Genomic DNA, 22145 nt, shown 5'->3' on the forward strand with positions numbered 1-22145 from the left:
AAAACACAATGGTGAACTGGATAGCCAGCATCATGGAAAATGACAGAATAAATCATAATAAAGGTCCACTCTTGTCATTTATGGATAGTTTTAAAGTGTCTCTATGAGATTGCCTAATGTTCACCACGACACAACAAGAACACAATAGCTCTGCTCACAGACTTAACTCTTAAGAGAAGAAAACTTTATTACTTATCTTAATATTTCAAAACAACTTTTTTCCCTAGGAGATGCAGGCTTAAAAGTTGTTACATCAAAAAAGATTTTGAGGGAAGTAAAAAACCAAAATCAACAACCAGACCCCAGTGCCTTATTCTGTCCCTGCAACCAGCAAATTACATTTTAATTCTAAAGGTCAATCTGTTTATATTATCTACATATACATTTGGAGACTTCTTTATCAAAATGCCAACTAGATTTCTAAGTCCCATACCCTGTTTCTGTGACTCTTTGTGGCACAAAAGGATTAGGATTTAGATCAAGGCCAAACTCTCACTGCTGTCTCTCCAAGGGCCTCCAACCAAAAGGCTTTAGTTTACTGTGCCAACCCATCTCAGCTTTCTTTTGGAAAATACATCTAATGCACAAGCCAAATTGTTGCAGAGATCTCACATCTCACAGAAGATGTGAAGCATTATTTAATGTCATTGTGTATATTCCATAGAATGAGAGATTTAAAACGGGTGTTGTATAATTTTATTTAGATTTTATTACAGTGCTTATCTGAAGAAAATGTCCGTCTCTGGAACGTAATAGAACTTATTCAAAGATGAATTCAGTGAAAATTCTTTGCTTCAATGAAAAATAGCCACTGAATTAACGCATCTCATACTTTGTCATTTCAGACGGAGAACTTAACAAAAGAGGGTCAATAGTTGCTGTGAGAGACAACAGAAATCCACAGAAAACAAGTCAGCAGATAATGACAATTTTGCCATTAACCTAATTTTAGGAACCAGTCGAGCCGTGTGTGCCAGCTGCTGGAATCTGTGTGGACCAGAATACCTGAAGCATCATTTGCAGAAGGCACAGCCAAACTCCTCCTTCACACTCAAAAACCCTCTGCAGGGAAATGATGGTGGCTCTATGATCTGAAGGAGTGAGACAAGATCACAGGGCAAAAGGGTATTATTGCAAGAAAACTTTTCTCCCCTACCTTTCCTAATAACACATTCAAGAAAAATGAGTAGCCACCATCATTAGAGAGCTTTTGCTCAAGGTGAAAATACTACAGAGAAACACTCATCAAGGCAGTAATTAACAAAATCCATTTGAACTTGTAAAGAACTTACAGCAACTGAAATAGTGAATTTATTTGTCCTCATGGTATTTACAGTATATAATGGTCATTTTAAACAGAAGGACATGCAGCAAATCTTATCCTGCAAATGCTCAAAGCCACAGGAACCAATGCCAGGGTCTGAGGTTTGCTAGACTGGGCTGCTTACTGGGAACACACATAACGCTTCATTTAGCACTACATGAAAGTTAATCAAGTTTAATAACCTTTTCCTGAAATGTCCCAGGAAATGAGGTAGAAAAATTAAAACAGTTAGATGTCTGCTGAAAAGCAAATATATTTATTATGCACTTTAATATACACAGGGATTTTTGCTTAATATAATACAAGGAATAAAATAAAAATTTTACAATGTGAAATTCATTCAATGTACATTAAAGGCTATTTACAACCCACTCCAGGAAAAAGCAGTCTATCTGCAAACCAAGTTAACTGAGGAGTTCAGATGGGGAATATTAAGCATAACAGACATTTGCATAGCAGAGTAACTGAGGAGGGAAAACACCTTTTTAGTTTTAAAGAAACGGTAATGTTTTCAATACTGATCACAGAGAAGACAAAAATGCATCAATTGTGCCTCGGTATCTCCTAATGCATTTCTCTCCAGATGAGTTTTTCCACATGCACACAGTATTGATATCCGTGTCCACAAAACAGTCTTTTTCCCCAGCTCTCCCACCAAGAATTTTGGATGTCTTGTGGAGATGACCTTGGAAGGACCAGCAAAATGGGATGAAGAGAAACAGGATTCCTGTTTTATTTGGGCTTTTTGGGTGGTGAGAACTGCTGCCCTGGCAGAAGGAGCTGTGCTGAGTCACAGCTACACCCCTCTGCTCGCACCACTCCATTTACAGATGGGAAAGGGCAGAGCAGAGGGAACAACCGGGGAACAGCAACTTTGCTTGGCACAAAAACCCCTCACAAATGGTGATGCTAAAAATCACACGCAACAGCAGTGTTGGAATTACACAGACCTTCTGAGAAAATAGATGATTTAAAGCAATTCATGCCCTATTCCAAAGGGATATTCAAAATATTCAGAAGTTTCAGAACTGTCATTCTGAAAACATTTCTTACAGGTCTACTGTCTGCTGATTTGGAGAGAGGGTTTCCCCAGTCACTGTTTCAAATGTAAATATTATTCACACAAAATCCACCAGACTATCTGCAAGTTGCGGCCCCTTGTGAAATTGGCCATATTTTTACGTCCTCTGTCCACAAGGTGCAATTAATAACAACACAATAAAGTTAAATAAATATAATCCCAATGACAGTCAAGGTCAGTAGAAAAAATGTTGGCATTCAGGGATCCCTTTCCACAGAACAAAACATACACCTAATAACTAAGAAAAGCCATATTCTTGCACAGTATTGCAAATGTACTATACTTGAGGTTTGGAACAAGTTTGCTGAGAACATTTTGGTACTTTCTCTTTTCTAAACCACTAACCCTCTTAAGCCCATTCTGCCAGACTCCTGTTATGTTTATTTTATAATTGTCCCACGGGGACAAGAAATTCAATACATGAAACATCCAGAATAATCCATACTGCCGTGTGTCAGCTTCTAACATCTAATTTTACTATATGCTGAATGCCTGACTAGAAAAGATTCTTTTTTTTACATTTAGGAAAAAGCAAATAAGAACGGAGGTGCAAGATTTCCCAAAAAAAAAAAAAAAAAAAAAGTATTCTGATGACAGTTGATCATAATAACCAGACATGGAGCCCTTCAGTGCCTCAGAATATGAACTACATCTACATCCAGGGGCCATTCATCAAAGTTTAAGGATCTACTTAATCATCTATGAAAAATAACCTCAGCTCTCTATCATCTTATTTCTGGAATGATCAGAATTAGAGTATGAAAAAGATGAAATCCAAGCCTTTAGAAGAAATACTTGCATACAAAAATAGGCTTATTTTCTAAAGAGCAAGGCTGTATAATGGTGAATAGCAGAATATAGCTTGCATTTGTAGGAGAAAATGAACCCACTTGTTTCATTTTTTCACTTGCAGAACTGTGCAAGTAAGATGTGCACATTCAAAGGAAAAACTCACACTGCTCACTTTCACAACAATGACCTTGACTTTGCTCTCTTTCACACAAGTAAAATATTTCTGCTGTAAGAGCGGGAAGCCAGCTTTCCATTATCCACTCTCCCGACTGCTGATTAACCGTGCTCCAGGTACAGAGACACGCTGGCTCTACCTAATCCCCGTGAAGCAGTAACCACATTCATACAAGTTTGTGCTTTAAGGAGTTATTGTCTCAGGACAGGACTAACTCAGTAATCTCTGTACTCCCCAGGCAACGCTGTCGCTGTGCTTTTCCACTGCATTCTCGCTGCATATTCTCTCAGCCTCGCTCACAAAGGGTCTGTATTTTCCATGGTTTGCTCTACTGACATTCCCAAACATAGTCCTTTACCTTGGAAAAGAGAAAGAGCTGTTTCTAATGTATAGAGATACACAAGAAAGCAGGATGAGACCTTTTAGCACCTCAGACATACCCATATTAGTTACCTCATTACCGTAGCAGTAACAGAGGCTATTGAAGACCAAGTGTCCAAAATTTGCCTATTGCTTTCAGTGGTCCCAGTCTGACATCCAGATTTGGTGCTGTAGTACCAGAGAGTACATTTCTGCCTCTTAAAAATCCAAAAGACACTGCAGGTGATTGCAGTCCGACTTCTTTGCCACCACTGAACAGCAATTACACAGACAGAACAGACAAGTACAGTATTTATAAAATACTGTTATACAAGACTCGTAAATCTGGAGGGAACCTTTTGAAGTACACGGGGAACTGACAATACATGACAACAATGCAAATGTGACAAACTCGTTGCTTAGTTTCTTTAGCCACAGAAAAATAAATACAAAAAGCACTGCCTTTTCCATAACACAGTTCACTGTGGCACATGCACCTCTACCAAGCGATCTGGAATAGGAAATCAGAATTCCTGGTTCTTACCATTTTCAGCTGTGGTCAGGGAAATACAGCATGTATCCTTCTGCAATTAAAAAAAGTGCTCATTCTGTGTATTAAATACAAAGTACACAAAATAAAATTTTGAAGCACAGAGGGTTATACTGAGAAGGCAGCCTGAAAATGTAGGCACGTTACAGTAATTAAGGTAACTGTACTGTAGGAATCACATTCTTGAATTTCTAGGTGGACTAAACAAGCATTGCTTTCATCCCAGCCAGCTGATAAATCATCGGGAGCAGAAGCGCTTCAGTTCACAGCATCATGGAATTGGCCTGGAAGTATAAAATAAAAACATTAAGCTTTGAAATAGTCTGTAACACAAACAGGACTGTCAGAAATGGAGCTGTATCATCCCTAATCAAAGTCAAAAGCACACAACAACAACAACAACATGATGAGGAAAAGTGTTCCTGGCTAAGCCCAGTCCTGTGATTGATTCCCTGTGCTCTCTGCCATCCCAAGCAGCTACAAGGTCCCCTCAACAGGAGAGCTTCCTGGACAGGCTGGGAAGCAGCAGCCAGGAAGGAAAGCCATTCCTGTGGTGCTCCCATGGAGTATTTCTGATGTGATTCCCCACAGGTGACTCATTTATCCACCAGTCAGGGAAATTACCATTTTTTCTGCTTGAGATTTAGCAAAAGAGGAGGTAAATTACAGCCTGTGCCAAGCAATTCATAATCCACACAGAACTGTTCTAAACTCCCATCTTTAAAGTGACGCTCTGGAAGTGTTAAGAGGAAAGCAGAAGGAACCATTTGGTTACCCACACCTCATTTTTTTAGCCATTTGCAAAACCAAGAACTTCACTGAGAGAAATCCTGAATTTTCAGTAACACACCATTTGTTCCAGATTTAGAAAAGCCAAAATTTAGTATTAGATGTGGAATGTTCAGATTTCTGTATATGCTGTTTTAAAATCAAGGAAGATGGAAAAATTCACCAAACCCAGTCTTTTGATGACAGGTCAGGTCAAATGAACACATGCTACGTCAGAACCATGCAATGGATTTGTAATAAAGTATAACATGAAAGCAAAGTGATGAACATCAGGTGCAGGCACATAAGAGTTAGGAAATACAATCTTTAATTATACGTTTTAAAGTTTTATGGAAGCAGGAAAAAATTACAAATAAATTCTAATCCTGTTTGGGCATGATGCACTACTGTGGGAATCTGAAGTCCTTGTAACATTTTACGAACATTTAAGGACTTTTCACTCCCAGCTGACATTCCTCTCTATGCCTGTTCCTGCTGTCCTGCCCCACAACTCATCTGACCCTTCGGTAAAATTTGCATTTTACAAATGTGCAGGATCTAGTGCAGATATTTTTGAAACACTTTATTGTTTCAAACATTTTAATTTAACCAAAATGCCAACCTAACAGGGTGCTGCACAATATTCTATCGCTCTGCAATTCTCCAGAGACATCAGCTACATCTACAGATGTATTCCGTTAAAACCAATTTCCAAGACACTTTGGGAAATGTTTATGTGTTTCTGACAGCTGAAAACCTTCCATGTGTGGATTCTGCACCACCTGCAACTGTCCTAGAAACACTCTGTCTTTGATGACCTGCAGCAGAACTGAGTCAGAACTGGCAAGAACATTCTTGTTCTAAGGAGCAGCAGCCTGAGCTCTCCGAAATGCCGCATTCATGCACAAAAAAATGTTTTCAAAAATAAGCGAGCAAGCAGTAAGAGGTGGGCACACTTTTCATAAAGATGATGCTTCTCTGAAATTCCAATAGGAAACATACTACCACATTCCAAATACCCTAAAAATCACACACCTCAACAGGAAGAGGGAGAAAAATAGAACTATTTTAGCTGACTCACTGAAAATTCATGTCTGAGAAAGAGACTTGTAATTACTTTTCCAGCTTAAAATTCAGTATTGAAGAGGAGGTGATATAATTAAATGACCTCCACTGATTAAGAACAACAGAATGGTCAGAAAGTTGGTACCACTAAATAGATTATAATCTTGCACTGAGAAAAGCCACCTCTTTTATAGGAGGATCACCTCTACAGCAACAAAAATATAAAATTGAAGCTTTAGAATAGTATTTTATACTTATGCTTCACCCTTGAAATCCACATTCAGAAAAGTGGTTGCCTATAACTTATAAGAACCTTCAGAAACTTTCTGAGGAGCATCTTTGTAAATAATGAAATACAGACTGTATCTGAAAATGCCATGAACAGAAATTCTCATCTGTCCTTACGTTTGAAAATTAAATTCCACATCAGTGCTACGTGAAACTAATTGATCAAAGACAGTGGGGCACAATTTGAGCAGCTGAATTCAACAGACAACACGACAGTAATCCAGCTTCTCTAAGGCCGGTGCTTTGAGCTGACAGCAAAGGAAATACTTGCCAGGTTAAGACTAACATTCATCACATAAGCAATTATGATGGTAAGCGATAATAAAATGTAATTTTAGCACATTTTAAATGAAATGCAGGCATTTGGTTGCTTTGTGACTGGGTAAGTTACCTTTTACAATGGTGTTTCCTTCTTGTAGTTGAAGCTTGGGTCGCTACCTTCAATCTGAAGTTTTAAGGCTTGCTTAAGGCTGAGTTCCGTCTCTGCGGGGGGATAGCCTTCCAACACATCCTGATGCCCTCTGTCCTGCACTGTACGTGGGACAGAAACCCTGCCGAGAAAAACCTGATTGCTCTGAAGATGGTAATTTGGATTTGTCATAATGCCATTTCTCTTCTTCTGCTCCCCACTCTGTTGGTGAATCAGGAACTGCTGCTGAGATCGACCAACTTCTTGCTGAGCTGGAGGGACCAAAATTTTGCACTGTGGCTCTGGTGGCATTGATTTCAGTGGCATGCTCGTGCCAGATTTGGCAATGGGTACTCGTTTATCAAACTGAGTCATTTCATACTCTAGCACTTTGGGTTGGGAGGAACTACTCTGCTTTATTTTTTTCCCAGCTGACCCAGACTTGCTGGAGTTGTCTGTTTTGCCCCCTTTGTTCGCTTTCGTTGATTTCAAACTAGGTTTTACTTGGCTCCATTCAAACTCGCTACTTGGTGAATTATGATTTTGACTTAGGGAATGAGTTGTGGAAGAAGGGGAAACAATGGACTGCCTGCTTCTGCTGCGTGGCAGGGAATGCTGCTGGATTTGCTCCGTGAACGACAGGCTGTGGAAACTATCAATGGGCACTGTCTGAGCGGTGGCCGTCGAGGACGTGGTGCGGAGAGAGGAATTTTTGGAGCTTTTCAGGGAATTATTTGATAAAGATGACTTTTGACGGTCAACCGTGGAATCCGGAGACTCCGAAGGAGAACTGAAGGCGTGTGCAGGCCCATTGGATAATCCCCGCATTCCAGGCTGCATGTCTCCTCCAGTACTCCCTGAACTATTGGACTTCATGGTTAAGGACTGCATTTTAGAGGAGACTGATTGTAAGGGTTTCTGCTCCATTGTGTGGACTGGAGACGGAGTGCAACCATTCAGAGTCGATGCACCGTATTTTTCCAGTAATTTAATAATCTGGGAGTGTCCATTTTTGGCTGCAACCCGCATAGCAGTGCGCCCAAATTGGTCAGCGTGATTTGGATCAGCACCATGCTCCAGTAATATCTGGACAACGTCAATGTGCCCCTCTTGGGCTGCAATGCAGAGTCCAGTAGCACCTTGATTACAAGTGTGGTCAACCAGAGCGCCATGCTCGATAAGAAGCTGCACGACCTTCACGTGGCCTTGCCATGCAGCAGACTGCAAAGCGGATCTCTTCTCGTTATCTGCAGCGTTCACATCAGCGTGGTACGTTATCAGCACCTGCACCATCTCCAAATGGCCCTGCCAGCAGGAAACATGGAGTGCTGTTCTTCCTTCAGCATCGCTTGCTTCGACGTTTGCACCGTTTTCTAAAAAATACTCAGCCATTGTAAGCTGGTTTTCTAATGCTAGGATGTAAAGCGTCGGCCGCCCATCAGCGTCTTTGTAGTTCACATCTGCTCCATGGCTGAGCAGTAGCTCAACTATATCTCTGTGACCTTCTAAGGCAGCAACCCGGAGAGCATTTCTCCCATCGTAGCCTCTCTGATCAATGTTGGATTTATTTTCCAGTAACATCTGCACACAATCATAGTGACCTTCCTGCGCAGCTAATATGAAAGGTATCCGTCCATCGTTATCGATTTCATTCGTTCTAGCACCTTGTTCTATAAGAGCTTCACAGATCAACCTGTGACCTTCAAAAGCTGCCATGTGCAAAGGTGTCCAGCCTGCATCATCTCTGTGATTTTCATCTAGCCCCCTGTCCAGCAGAGTCCGTACTACTTCAACGTTGCCCTGTGCAGATGCAATGCTCAGGACTGTTCTACCTTCGCTGTCGATGCTGTCAACAGCTGCACCCCAAAACAAGAGAGTATTCACGACTGAGGCATGGCCCATGGAGGCTGCTGCCAGAAGCGGCGTCCGGCCGTTGTTGTCCGTGTGGTCAACATCAGCTCCCCCTTCCAGAAGCAGATCAACCACGTCCACGTGTCCTTCATAGGCGGCTACCAGCAGTGGAGTCATGCCATCTTTGTCACAGTGGTCGACTTCAGCACCGCGGTCGATCAGGAGGCTGACCACCGAGGCGTGTCCCTTACTGGCCGGCACACAGAGCGCAGCCACGGACAGCGCCGTCCTCCCGTCCACGTCCTCGTGGTTCACCTCTGCACCGTGGTCCAGCAGGTGCTCCACGATCTCTTTGTGACCCATGTACGCAGCCGCGATCAGAGCCGTCCTGCCCTCGTTGTCAGCTTTATTAACTTCAGCCCCGTGCTGGAGCAGATTCAGCACAATATCTTCATGCCCTCCCCACGCCGCCGCTCTCAGCGCCGTCCGGCTGTCAGCATCTGCGCAGTCCACTTTGACGCCGGCGTACAGGAGCGCGGACACCACCTCCGTGTGCCCCCCCCACGCCGCCGACCGCAGCGCCGTCCAGCCGTCGTGGTCCGTGTGGTTGACGTTGGCCCCGCAGCCGATGAGGCAGTTGACCACCTTGGTGTGCCCCTGCCGAGAAGCCAAGGTCAGCGCTGTTTGCCCGTGGGTGTCTTCGATCTCCAGATCCGCCCCCCTCGACACCAGCAGGTTGACCACGTCGAGGTTGCCGCTGTACGCTGCGTTGGCCAGGAGCGTTCTCCCGTTGGAATCGCACTGGTTTACGGACGCCCCGTTGTCCAACAAGGTGCGGATGGAGTCCTCCCTCTCCAGGGCCTGCCGGACGATGCAAGACGTGCGGTCATCTTCGCTGTTGACGTGAGCACCGGCCTTTACCAGCAGCTGTAACACCTCTTGCTCTTTAGGAATTAAGGTGGACAGGGAGTCTTTGACAGGTGTGCCGTTCCATATCATCCACAAAGCCAGCTCTGAAGTCTCCAACTGTAAATTAGAATTAATGAGATGCAATGCAAACTCTTGAGCTTCTAACGGCGTTAAATCCTTTGCCCGGCAGGTGTAACTCATGGCCAGCATTCTGTGTCCCTCTGCGGCGTTACACAAGTATTTCTGTGTACAGTGCTTTACATCCAGCAGCCACTCTGCAAAACTGTAATGAAACAAGATTTTTGTATTTCCAAGGCCATCGATAAGGACTTTGGACAGGACATCCAATTTGCGTTGGAAGTCTTCCATCGACAGCGTCATGTTTTTGGTCCACACCGCGTGATACAATTCTGTGGTGGTCAAGGGCCTGCAGGCTGCAAGAATTACATTAAGGATGGGCTGGACCTTTGCAAACTGTTTTCTCACAAAAAGTCTCTGACAGAGCCAAAGGTAGAGGCCATTTAATGTTCCTGGAATATCACGGATCTCCCGTAACATGATGAAATTCTCCACAACTCCATCTAGGACACGTTCCAGATACAAAAAGCAACCGCTGCTTTTGATGTGAAGCTGATTCAGCATTTCTGCCGTTTCTTTTGTGAGGTGTTGTCTCAGGGCTTCTTCCTGGTCCAAACGATGCAGAATATATTGCTGCACATCTTTCACAATGTAAGCCTTTCGGAGGTCGTCCAGACTTATTTTTCGAAAACCTGTTGAGAGGGGAGAAATTTGTAATTACTTCTGATCCAGTTCTGCTTAACTCAATGTTGAAAGAAGAGTCAATAAAAACCAAGACATTTTTGGGTGGGGAACACCTACAATAAAATATTTTGCCCTGTAAACACAGTAAATATAAATTAATTATAATAGCAGAAACCTCTGATAATTAGATGCACTGTTACCATCATCTACTATAAGAAAAAATATGTGCTATTAACAAAAATTATGAATTAGACATTGTGCATCTGCCTTGGACCATACTAAACACCTAAGCAAAACCATCAAAATGCAACCAAAATAAGATTATTAAGTATTATTATATTATTAAAGGAATAATCTCTTCTCCAATGTGGTTAACAATGGAACTCTAAGTAATTTTCAGCTACTTAGATTAAGACAATTATTATGTTTATTTAATTAAAGAAGAGTGTATTCGTACCTGCTGCATATGCATGATTAAATGTATATAAATCACCAACTTGACAACCACAGTTTCTTCCAAAAGCTTTTATGATACAGCAGAGACACTCAAAAATAGTTTTAAACATCTTTAGACCTCTGCTCATCGAAAATTACCTACTTTTTGCAAATGAGGACTGCGTTCTAGCTTAACACCACCCTGGTTCTCTGGTAGGTGACTCACTGTATAAAGACTTAAGTTCTCTCATATGATCTCACTGTTTTTCCAGCTTGTTTACTCTTCAGAGGAAAAAGGGACATTATTTCATACACGCAGACTGTGTCCATCCCCTCCCCACTCAAGGAAAGGGACACCGTTCCCAGCAGCACGTGCGAGGAAGTTCCCTGCGCAGCCTTAGCGGCCGTAAGATTCTCAGGAATGGGGCTGAACCATGGCACAGCCGTGTGGATACACAGCTGCCTCTGCCATTTCAAACATTTGCTCTGGTAGGGCCAAGGTAAGCACTTGATGAGGACCTACCCTCTCTGATTAATGACTCACATTGCATTGTTTGAACGCTGCTCTTGCGGAAGTTACAGGAAAGCCACAGAGGTCACGGAGGCAGCAGCTTCAGTGACTGTTTCAGGCCAGAACTGCACCTCACCTCTCCAGGGACAGGTTGTGATCCCTTCCTTATAGCCAGTTCAGCTAGTCTGCTCTTCAAACCAAGGCTAAGTAACAAAACTCTAAATTACACTGAAGGAAAAACAACCATGGATCAACGTGTTCAATTCAATTCTGGCCCCATCTCCATGGAAAAAAAAAAAATCATTTTAAATGAGCCTCTGAAGGATGTTGCTTCTAGATCTGTGTTTTTATTGTATTTAAACAATACTCTGTGGATCAAACTGCTCAGTCTGTGAGGTTGTTCTGACAGCAAATTCAGGCTGGTAACAGAGCTGTGGTTTTTGCTCCCCAGTGGCTTCAGCAGAGGTTCTGAATGTCCCATTAAGTCATTCAGTTAATTGTTTAGTCTACATGAACACTATTCAAACAGGACAGATGAGAACAGAGAGGCCAACTTTGGAAGTGTTACGAAAATACTTTGCTTTCCTTAGTAGTTATGGAAGCACTACAAACGGGACTGAATCAATAGAACACCTAAAACAAAATCATGCTTCTCCACAAAATGAGATCATGGGAGAGGACACTTTTGCACAGTCAGTTCAGAGGATAAGACTACACAAGCAAGACTGACTACTACTTGAAGATTTTTGACAGAGAAGGCCAGGAGGAAGAAAATAATCTTTCTCCATTCCAGAGGCTTTTTTTTTTTCCTGTAAAAAGAGACACATGAACAGCTTTATCCACCATAATGTGCCATAAATTCAAGTAATGTCCTAACCTGACCTGTTGGATGGCATAACTTATTGCTTTACTATGTACTTTATTAAAATATTCTGTATGTAACTCTGTGAAGCCCTTAATTCTTGCATATAACCCAAATAAAAAACTTTGCTGAGTAAGAGCAGACAATGCCCTGTGATTCTGCAGATCCCAAGCTCCCACTTGAAGTGAAAAGCTGTTTCTAGGTCAGGATCCTTCAGAAGATACAGAAATGAAAAAATAACAGCAAAGCCAGGGCACTGCTTGGTGCATGGACCCACAGTCACGTGCATACAAGGAGCTGTAATTAGAGACAAGTTTCCCTTTGCCTGGCTCATGTCTGCAGAGGGAACAGCTCTGCTTTGCTCAGTCTGGAGCAAATACAACCACACTGTTCTGTTCACTCACCTTCCTTTGAACTGCCCTGCTTCGCCTCACAGCGATCTGTCCCCGTCCCTTGGCTGAACGAGAACAGGCAGGGAGCTCTGCAAACTCATTCTCTACATCTTTAGACCTAAATGACCCTGCTCATAAAATCCCCAACCTCTCCCATTAATCCCACATCCTTCCTTCCGATATATACCTGCAAATGTAAGCTATTTTTATTTTTACATCGCTCAAGTGTTTTTTCAGCAGTGGATTTAATTTCCCTGCCACGAGAAAACCCCCAATGGACTGGCACAACACCAATCCTGAGATTTCAGCTGATGCTCAGTGTTGCCTGACTAATGATTACACTTCACCTCCCCTGACTCCCAGCCTTCACAGGAAAACTTGCAGTGATAGCTGTTTAAGCGCCTCTGTCTCAGTCTCGGGGCTTCAAAAACAGAAAACTCTGGCTTGTCTTGCAAGAGTTCTTTGAAAAACCATTTTCATTTTTGCTTCTCTAAATGGGTGGGAAAGTGAACATGATCATTTTGGATGTGATAACAAAAAACTTCAAACCCTAAGCACTCCAAATAAAAAAGTAAAAAAGGAAGGGTTTGTGTGTTAGGCTTTTTTTTTTTTCCCCTGTTTAAATGAGGAATCAGTGCCCAGAGAAGCTGTGGATGCTCTGTTCCTGGAAGTGTTCAAGGCCAGGTTGGATGGGACTTTGAGTAACCTGGGACAGTAGAAGCTGTCCCTGCCCATGGCAGGGGGTTGGAATTAGATGGTATTTAAGCTCTCTTCCAACACAAAACATACTAAGATGCTCTGATTATGTTGTTCCATACTAGAGCTAAAAATATTACCCTGATCTGCTCTTACCTGAGATACACCAAATATCTAAGCTCTTCAGAAAAGTAAGTAAATTTGAGAGGGCTTCAGAGCAGTTTTAAACCATTTGATTGGCTGCATGTTTATGGAAGCCAAAAATTGCTTTTTTTTTTCCTTTTTTTCAGTATTTCCATACATTCCTTTTTAATGAGATCCTATATATTGTATCTGAAAATAAGCTTGAGTAGCAAGAAGAACACAACATTCATACAGACCTTCACACGTCCCAGGGATGAAATGTCCTTTAAGGGCTGGGATTAACAAACTGCCATTGTAACAGAATTTTGGACATAACCAGGATGTTAATTTTAACCACTGCATGAAGCCATACTATAATAAGCAAATAATTCAAAAGAAGCCTGATAGAACTGAATTTTTTTAAAGTCTGAATTTTTTGTTGCTAGTTTTAAGAAGGAAAACAAAGCTATGTTTTTTTTCCTCCAAATATCTGCTTAAATGAAGTAATTTTACATTTCCAAACAAAGCTCCTGCAAACTTGTTTTTCAACCCTGCCCCATACAATAAGTCACTTTCATGGACAAGAAGCACCAAAATACTAAGAGAAAGCTCATTTTGTTTCAGATGTATTCCCATGAACTACTTAAGCTCAGCAAAACAGAAGTTACAGTAGACAGAACTTGCAGTCCCACGACCCTGCTTCTTGCATTGTTAAAATTTTTCTTACAACACATCACTTCCAACCCAATGGGAGCTCCAATATGGATTGTTCTAATTTATTACACTCTGGCAGTTCTGTAAACAAATCTGTTCCAAATGTATTCCTTGGCAAGACCTCGGGTCATTCAAAAGGGGAAAAAAAAGTATCTTGGTTATAAATACTTTTATAGCATGTCAACTTTTTCATACTTTTAATAGTAAAAAAGCTATTAACTAGCAAGTTTCAATACTTAAAAATACCCTTCCACTTTTATATCTTTAAATGGATTTACATAAGCACATAACAGAAATTTCAAGTACATTTTAATGTATTTAACTGAATTGTTAGGTTTAGAGTAATCCAAATCATTACAAAGATGGCAGTAATTTGGCATTATTAATTTATGCTGCTGATCTAAACATGTATTGAATTAGGCACTTCTGTGGGCATTTATGCACACCTGCTCAAAAAGAATAACTTATCCAGCAGAGTAAAGGGCACCTGGAGACCCAGGCGGCACACTTAGCTTTTAGTGCATTTGCAGTATATTGTGCATTACAAATTTATCCGCCTCTTCTGCAGGTGCTACGAGACACTGAGGCTGCTCTCGCTGGTCCGTGTCACTGCACAGAAGTTGATTTAATTACATCTACAGGTAATAATCCATTTAAAACAATTTAGTCTTTCCTCTTTAATTACAAGGCAATTAAATTCCAAATTCACACACAACTTTTTACAAGGAAATATGAAATTCCCTAGTGCAATGCTTTCAAAGTGGTAATGAAAAGAAAGGACACAGTAATTAAGAGCTCTCTATATATTTCCCAAGCATTCTAAATAATTTTTCTTTCCAAACCCCAAGCCTAAGCAAGAAATACGCTTTTTCAAATCTTCAATATTATAAAAGTAAATTTTACAACCACATAAATACAGAGTTTATCTTTTATAGTAAGAATCTAACTCCCAAGAAGACTTCAAAGAAACATGAAATTACCCAAATAAATTCAAACCTACAATGAAAAACCAGAGGGCAACTTTTATTTTTAATTTTGGAAGCAATCACTCCTGAAGTAGTCTCATGTAATTTATTTTCTGGAATGGCAGAAAGGTTCAGCTCCAAATCTGGTAACTGATTTCATCTGGGGATTCAGCAATAGAACTACTTGGGTAGCTCCAACCAACAAACTGAGGCTTCTGAGAGAAGCTGCATTGTGACTTTTTACTGTACTCCTTCCTCTAAAATTTTTGCATTTTTGCTTATTTTTTAATTTTTTTGGAAAAGCTGTAAGGTAAACAACCCTCCACATCTATTCAGACCAGTAAACAGCAGAAACATGAGAAAGACATGTTCCCGAGATTTCCAATCAAGAACAAATTTCCATAAATATCAACTCCTAAGAGTTCCTGTTTGTCTGGGACTGAATGACAAATAAAAGGATATGTGAGAAATGGATGACATTGTCACATTCAAGTGGGTGAATGGAACTTGAGCTGCCTCTGAGGCTGAACTGAACCCTTTCACCTCCACTTTTGATGTTTCATTGAATTTTGCAGTATTTTTCTGGTATTTGCCATTAACCTCATGAGAACTCTGGCTCCCTGAGATGTGACATCTGCACAGGTTGTGCTGCACTGCTGCACTCATGCTTGAGAAGGAATTCCTCAGAAAAATGTCAGTGTTTTACTGAGGGGTATAATCAAGCCAGATGCCACAGATACTCGATTTACGTGTCTAGCAAAAGAAGAAGAAATTAGGTAAATGCCTATTAAAAAAAGCCTTTCAAAATCATTTGTAGATATGCACTTTTGCCTATTTACCTTTATGCTGCTAATAAGAAATTAGCTGCTGCTCACTCCAATTTATCTATGTAAAATTGCCTGATTTTAAAATACCTCAAGTTTTCCAAATAATATGAGGGATTTTTCAAGACAGGGAATTAGTTTTGTAAGCATGACTCTTGTGCTTTCAAGATTTAGTCTCATTTTAGAAGAAGCATTAGAATTAGCCCATTAGCTAAAAGTGAAAAAAAAAATAAAACTATGTTCTGTGCCACTTTCATGCTGGAAAGGCCGTGTTGATGTAGCTGCTTGAGTGCCCATATTTGGAGCCAAATTATAACAAATGATGATATGGGAGACAACGTGGATAACCATGGGTGCAAGAGAGAACTGTTAAATTTAGGGGAAGAGGATGAGGAAAAGCAAGCAGGCAGCAATGTGGCAGTTGGTGAGAGAGCACATGAAGAGAAGGCAGTTATCTGTCCCTCTCCTTTTATAACTCATTTGGCATTTGCTCACTGTGGAGGGTGACCGCAGACTCAGCCAGGCATCATCTCACATTTGGTTCATATTTTTGAGGTTGTCTCTGTAGCCACAAGAGGCAAAACTTTTTTTTTTTCTTTTTCTTTTTTTTAAATTAATGAAAGCTGAGAATCTCAGTAAGGGGAAAAAATCTGTAGCACATTGTGCTACTACAGGATCTGGGAATACAGAAGGGCCCAGAGCACAAGCTGCAGCAGATGCAGGCACAGCTATTCAGTTTTCATAAATAAGTTGACACCAGAAGTGAAAGAACAAAGAGGATCAGAACAAACACCCCTCCTCCTTTTCTCATTCTTAAGAATGCTAGGGATGATTATTCACCACTGGCAGCATGAGGGTGACAGTGGGTGAGAAAGACTGGACTCTCTCTTCCATGTCATCACTATTTTTGGCTCAGGAGCTGCTTGCACCACTCCCATCTGTACTGCAGACCCAAAAAAGAGCATCATCAGGACAAGGCCAATGCAGCAAGCCTGCTTCCAGTCATTTGGTACACTCTGCTGAAATAAGAGCTAAACCTATTTGTCAGACAGATCTGGAGGAAGTTTTCACTGCACGAAAATTTTAAGTGAAAACAGATACAAAATTACTGCAAACAAATTAATATTGGTTAATGTGTATTTCATACCATACTCCAAAACTTTTTAACCAGAAAAAACTACAGATGGGATACATTTTCTTAATCAATCCTAAACTAATCCCAATCTCTCTTATGCAGTTACAGTGCAACTGATTTTTATTTGGCCCAAATACTTGATCTTAAATTCTGCCTGCCCACCAACTAAATTAAAAAAAAAAAAAATTGACTCAGCTCAAAGTAAACATTCAAATACCACAAAAGAGGAGAATAGTTTGCCCCAGTAGAAGACTTACTGTCAGTCAGTCCTTTTGCAGGCCAGAACCCGAAAAGAAATCCATATTATTTGCAGTTTTACAACACCAAGTTGCATAGTTTCTGAAGTTAACAGAAGCTTCAGCCATGCTCTTCGAATCCTCACTACACCTTCTGCAACCCTGAATATTGGCTGGTAACAGGAACATCCTCCACCACTGTATTAAATGGGCAGCCATCACATTGGCTGTAATGTCACATTTTCCTTTCATAGTGGCTAAACCACAACTTCCTCCGAATAGACCCTAAAATTTCCTCTCAATTTGTATCCAATTCTTTCTTTGCTCTACCTTTTCCACAGTAAAGATGGGATCATAATATCACACATCAATTTCCCTTATGCTATTCATCAAGTCATACTTTGTGGAAATGAAAAATTAACTCCCTGGAATTAAATTTATTTTAAAGGCATATCCATTACTTCTGCTGATTTTTCCTGTCAGGAATCCCATCTGGAAATATACTTAGAAGACAACAGCAATTTTTTAAGGCTAGTCTGAAACACTGTATGATTCAATGGAAAGGAAATAGGACTGTTGTGAGAAATTCTTGTCTTTTTTTTTGGCAATAATAACATATCTAATCAGCCAAATTTTGACAAAACTATTCCCATATGAATGCCTGAAGGAACCTACAAAGTTTCTTTTAGTGAAGCTACCCTGAAGTTTCTTTTAGTTGCCACATACTCTCAAATACCAGTCTTCATGTCTGCCACTGATTAATACAGTGCTTCATTCCAAAATGCAATTATCCCATTGACCTTCTGCCACTGTGGAAACGAGCAAGCCTATGGGTCTAAGTTCTATAATCACATTTTTGTCCTAATTGTGTCCTTAATACACACAGGCTTTATACACAGGCCTGGAATCCAGTCCAGATATTCCCTTTCATTGAATTTCAGAGAACTTCCAGTAACAATGTCATTACAGTGAAGAAATGTTCTCATGACACAGTAAAGCCTGGATGAAGAAGCTGCAAAAATTTTTTTTACTGCGCAAACTTTGCCAAAAGCAGAGTCCAAGAATCCACATCTACATTGTTCCTCTCTCCAATTTCACCTTCAGAGATTATTACCCACTTTCTGCAAACATGGGGAGAGATTTTATTGGGAGATGAAAGGAAAGCCTTCTGAGGTTGTAAGGAATGGGTGTATGCAGCTGAAATACTTCTGCACTTACACATCACCTACGCTGTTTGAAGCTTTATAAAATGAGCAAAGCAAGAGGAAAACTGAAAACACTGAAGAGAACAGGGATGCTTTGCAAAGATAAAATTTAACCCTAAAATGCTTGGCTGATTTAAGCTTTCCATAGTCCTTGGGAAACAGGGTGTTTTTTAGAATTACTATTTTTGCTATTGTCATTTTTTAGAACTACGCATGCAGGAGTGCTTTCCACCATCCCCAGGGCCTGGCACATACAACATCCCAGGTACAGGTCCCATACAGTTCCCGTACTCTGTGCTCACCTGTAAACATTTTTGTAACAGCTTTACTCTGCTTGCGGGCAGAACACAGCAGGAGCAGCCAGGGAGGGAAGAACTCGAAGTGGCTGGCTAAAATCTCTGCTATCGTCCCAGATAAACTCGTGGAAGTCTGTTCACCCTCGGAAACATTACAGCCCTCATCCACCGAATCCACCAGCATGAAGAGGCTCTGCTGAGGAGGCTTCATTCCCAAGAGAGGGAGCAGAATGCACCTGGGAAGGAACATGACACAAAATCAGTATTTTAAATGCATTCAACAATACACTGACTGTCATAGGATGAAGCTAGGATCAACTTAAAATACAAAGTTACTTTTTAAAAATAGTTACCATGGAAAATATTGAAGTAGACTAAATTTAAAAGAAACACTTTGAGCAGGTAGTGATGTAGTTCCTGTTTAGGCACCATTACTTTTTCATAAACTTCTAATTTATAACAATTTAAATTATGTAATAGTGTTCAAGGCTAATTAGAAGACTTGGAAAAATGTTGCTCCACTAAGAAACTACTTGGCCTAAAGTTTAAGGACTTCACTACTGTTGTCCCTGCCAAAGCTGTTGCTATCGCTTATCAGAAACTAATAGCAAACAACAGCTGGTGGTGAAACAAGAATCTAAAAGACACATGAAATATCAAAGCTCAAAGAGTTCAAGTCTGAATAAATAACACTATTACAAAGAACAGAATTTCTGCCATACCTTCACAAATAAAATGCAAATTAGTAGCAGACTGAGGCATTCGGTAGTGACTTTGATGTATTAGCTTTTATTTATATTGAAGCTGCCAAGCTCCTGTTACTGGGAAAGGATCATCTGCATCCTTGGGATGCAGCTCTAACAACACATCTGATTGTGTGGCTAAAAATTTCAAACTTGCATCTATTCTTGCTCTCTTTAGCAGGTGGTTCTTAAAAATATACCTAACTGCATTTACATGCATCTTTAAATAGCACCACAGAACCATCATGCATCTATTCAGTATTTCTACATTACACTACTATTTTTTGGGAAACTTCATAGTGATTTAGGCCTCTAAGTTTCACTGACTAAATTATCTTTAAGTACACTTGGCAAGTAAACTTTGACTTTACAGGAAAATGAAACGAGGTAAGAAAAATACATATCTGACAGTTTACTCTCTTGTAAATTTGCTGTTTGCACAGGTCCAGAAGGCATGCCCATTGTAATTATTTTTTGTTTTACTCAAGACCATAATAACCTTTTTTCATTTATTTTAGTGAACAAATTTACCTTCAGAAGACTTTGGTCAACACATTATCACCTACCAAGCATTCAAATGGGAATACAGGAAAATCGTGCCTGTTAATGCAAGAATTTAACCCCCTTCAGAAATTATTCATAAGCCTTGTTAGGGGGAGGTTTGTTATTTTTTGGTTTTTTGAGTGAGAAAAAAAGCAAAATGGAATAAGTGGTGTACTTTTCATGTCTGACAGTAATAGCAGAACTTAGCAGAACAGACTAGGGGGAAATTTCTTCAGAGGTATAAAAAGGAAGTACAGAATACTTGTGACCTGAAAGTATTCAGTATGACATGGCCTTCACCCTCTTTTTTCCAGAAGCACAAGACTACTGGAACTCTTTGGCAGTTCCTTAGCTAGGTACTCCTTCAGAGGATGCCTGACGTACAACTGGAATCACTGCTCACTAAGCTGGGAAGTTAAGCAGCTACCAATTTACAGAACAGGAAATTAAAGTAGCCATGAGGTTAAAATTACTTTCCCAAGTGATGCCAATCCCACAATGAAAGGAGGCAGTTGGAAATGACCACATTTTCCATCCCTTCCCCCACCACAATGCTGCCTTGCCCCCTCAACTATTTGTGTCAAGGCATTTTTCCTGCAACATTTCTTACCCTATCAAAACTAATTTTCTTCTCACATAGTTCTCTGTATGAAATTACTTTTTGAGAATGAATGTTACTATGAGATATGAAGAAATGGTAACGGTTATCTCAAATTAAAAATCTCACTTATAATCTATGTGACCCTAACAAAATACTTCAGGAGCATCCAGAAGCATTCTTGTGTCAGTTTTTACCTGTTGGGAACACCACCAAGAAAAACGAGCAGTCATGTCTGGGAATGATTCCCAAATCACTCTGCCTCCAAACAGGGCTGGAAGCAGATGGCTAAGGAATAATGTAAGCACTGGCCAAGCACTAGAAGACCAAATTTTACCAGTATTCTCAGCAGTCACAGCTTCCAGGGATTTTCTGAGATTCAGTCTTTGCAGTTAGCATCCCTTAACTGACCACATTTCCACAGGTTTGTCCAAGTCTTGTATGAGCCGGTTAAACCACGTGAATGCTCTGGCATCCACAACAGCAAGGCTGTCTGCAGCTGAGCTACACACTGCATGAAATAACCCTGCCTTTTGTAGTTTAAAAACCAAAATGTCCTTGTTCCATATGATATCCTTCAACTTCTGACTGCAAGGGGCAGCAAGTGGTAATGTCAAATTCCCACTATCTATGCCATTTGTACCACAGCCTCTCTGAGCTATTTTTTCCCAGGCAGACTAGTCCTAGCATATTGAAGCTGCTTCACAAAATGCTGTTCCACAGCCCCTTGTCTCCCTGTGCTCTGCTTCTTTCCACTTCACAATACTTGTATTTCTGAATATTAACATAATTTAAATTCCACTAGGAAAAATATATGCACATAAGAAATGAGGCACAATGACTTCTCCCAGCCTCCAACAATATTAATGAAAGTGCGGCATTAACAAGATATTGATCATGCTTTCTCTTTAAGTGCCCTTTGAAACTGTTTGATAAAATTCTGTTCTTCCGAGACACTTTACATCACGAGTTCAGAGCCAATGCCAAGGAACATAATAGTGAAACTTTTCAGGAAGTGCTGAGCTAATTTGCCAGAAGTCACATTATGTGACGGCCAGGGGATCAGCCCCAGACAGGTTATGAAAGGCAGGTCCTGCCTGACCAACCTGATCTCCTTCTATCACAGGGTGACCTCATCAGGGAATGAGGGGAAGGCTGTGGATGTTGTTTACCTAGACTTCAGTAAAGCCTCTGCCAGCGTCTCCCACATCACTCTCCTGGCCAAACTGGCTGGATGGTGGAGTCTGAAGAGAGGTGGGGAAGGGATTTAAACCCAGCTGGGGGCAGGTCACAAACTGTATTGCCTGGGCTCAGTATTGGGGCTGGCTCTGTTTTGTATCTTTGTCGCTGATCTGAACGGGGGCACCGAGGGAATCCTCACTAAGTCAGTCTCTTCTCCCAAGACATGGTTTAGTGGTGGACTTGGCAGCGCTGGGTTGATGATCTCGAAGGTCTTTTCCAACCTACACCATTCAGTGAGTCTGTGTTTGCCTCCATAACATGACTTAGCAATTCCACTCCCCTACCATTTCT

At 40.9% G+C, this 22145-nt stretch overlaps 1 protein-coding gene across 2 annotated transcripts in view; it reads right to left on the bottom strand.

Moving 5' to 3' along the window:
* Window positions 1-227: 227 nt before the first annotated feature.
* The window catches only part of ANKRD50 (ankyrin repeat domain containing 50), a 41134-nt gene continuing 19216 nt past the window's right edge, over window positions 228-22145 (bottom strand). For both annotated transcript variants that reach the window (XM_058837939.1, XM_058837940.1), the window contains exons 3-5: window positions 18735-18964; window positions 6795-10342; window positions 228-4566 (exon numbers count right to left, since the gene is read on the bottom strand). In XM_058837939.1, the coding sequence (XP_058693922.1) occupies window positions 6798-10342; window positions 18735-18964 (3775 nt within the window). In that variant the 3' untranslated portion in view covers window positions 228-4566; window positions 6795-6797. The remainder of the gene's footprint in view (window positions 4567-6794; window positions 10343-18734; window positions 18965-22145) is intronic.

This window comes from Poecile atricapillus, chromosome 4 (assembly GCF_030490865.1).
Source record: "Poecile atricapillus isolate bPoeAtr1 chromosome 4, bPoeAtr1.hap1, whole genome shotgun sequence".
NCBI classification, from domain to species: Eukaryota; Metazoa; Chordata; class Aves; order Passeriformes; family Paridae; genus Poecile; species Poecile atricapillus.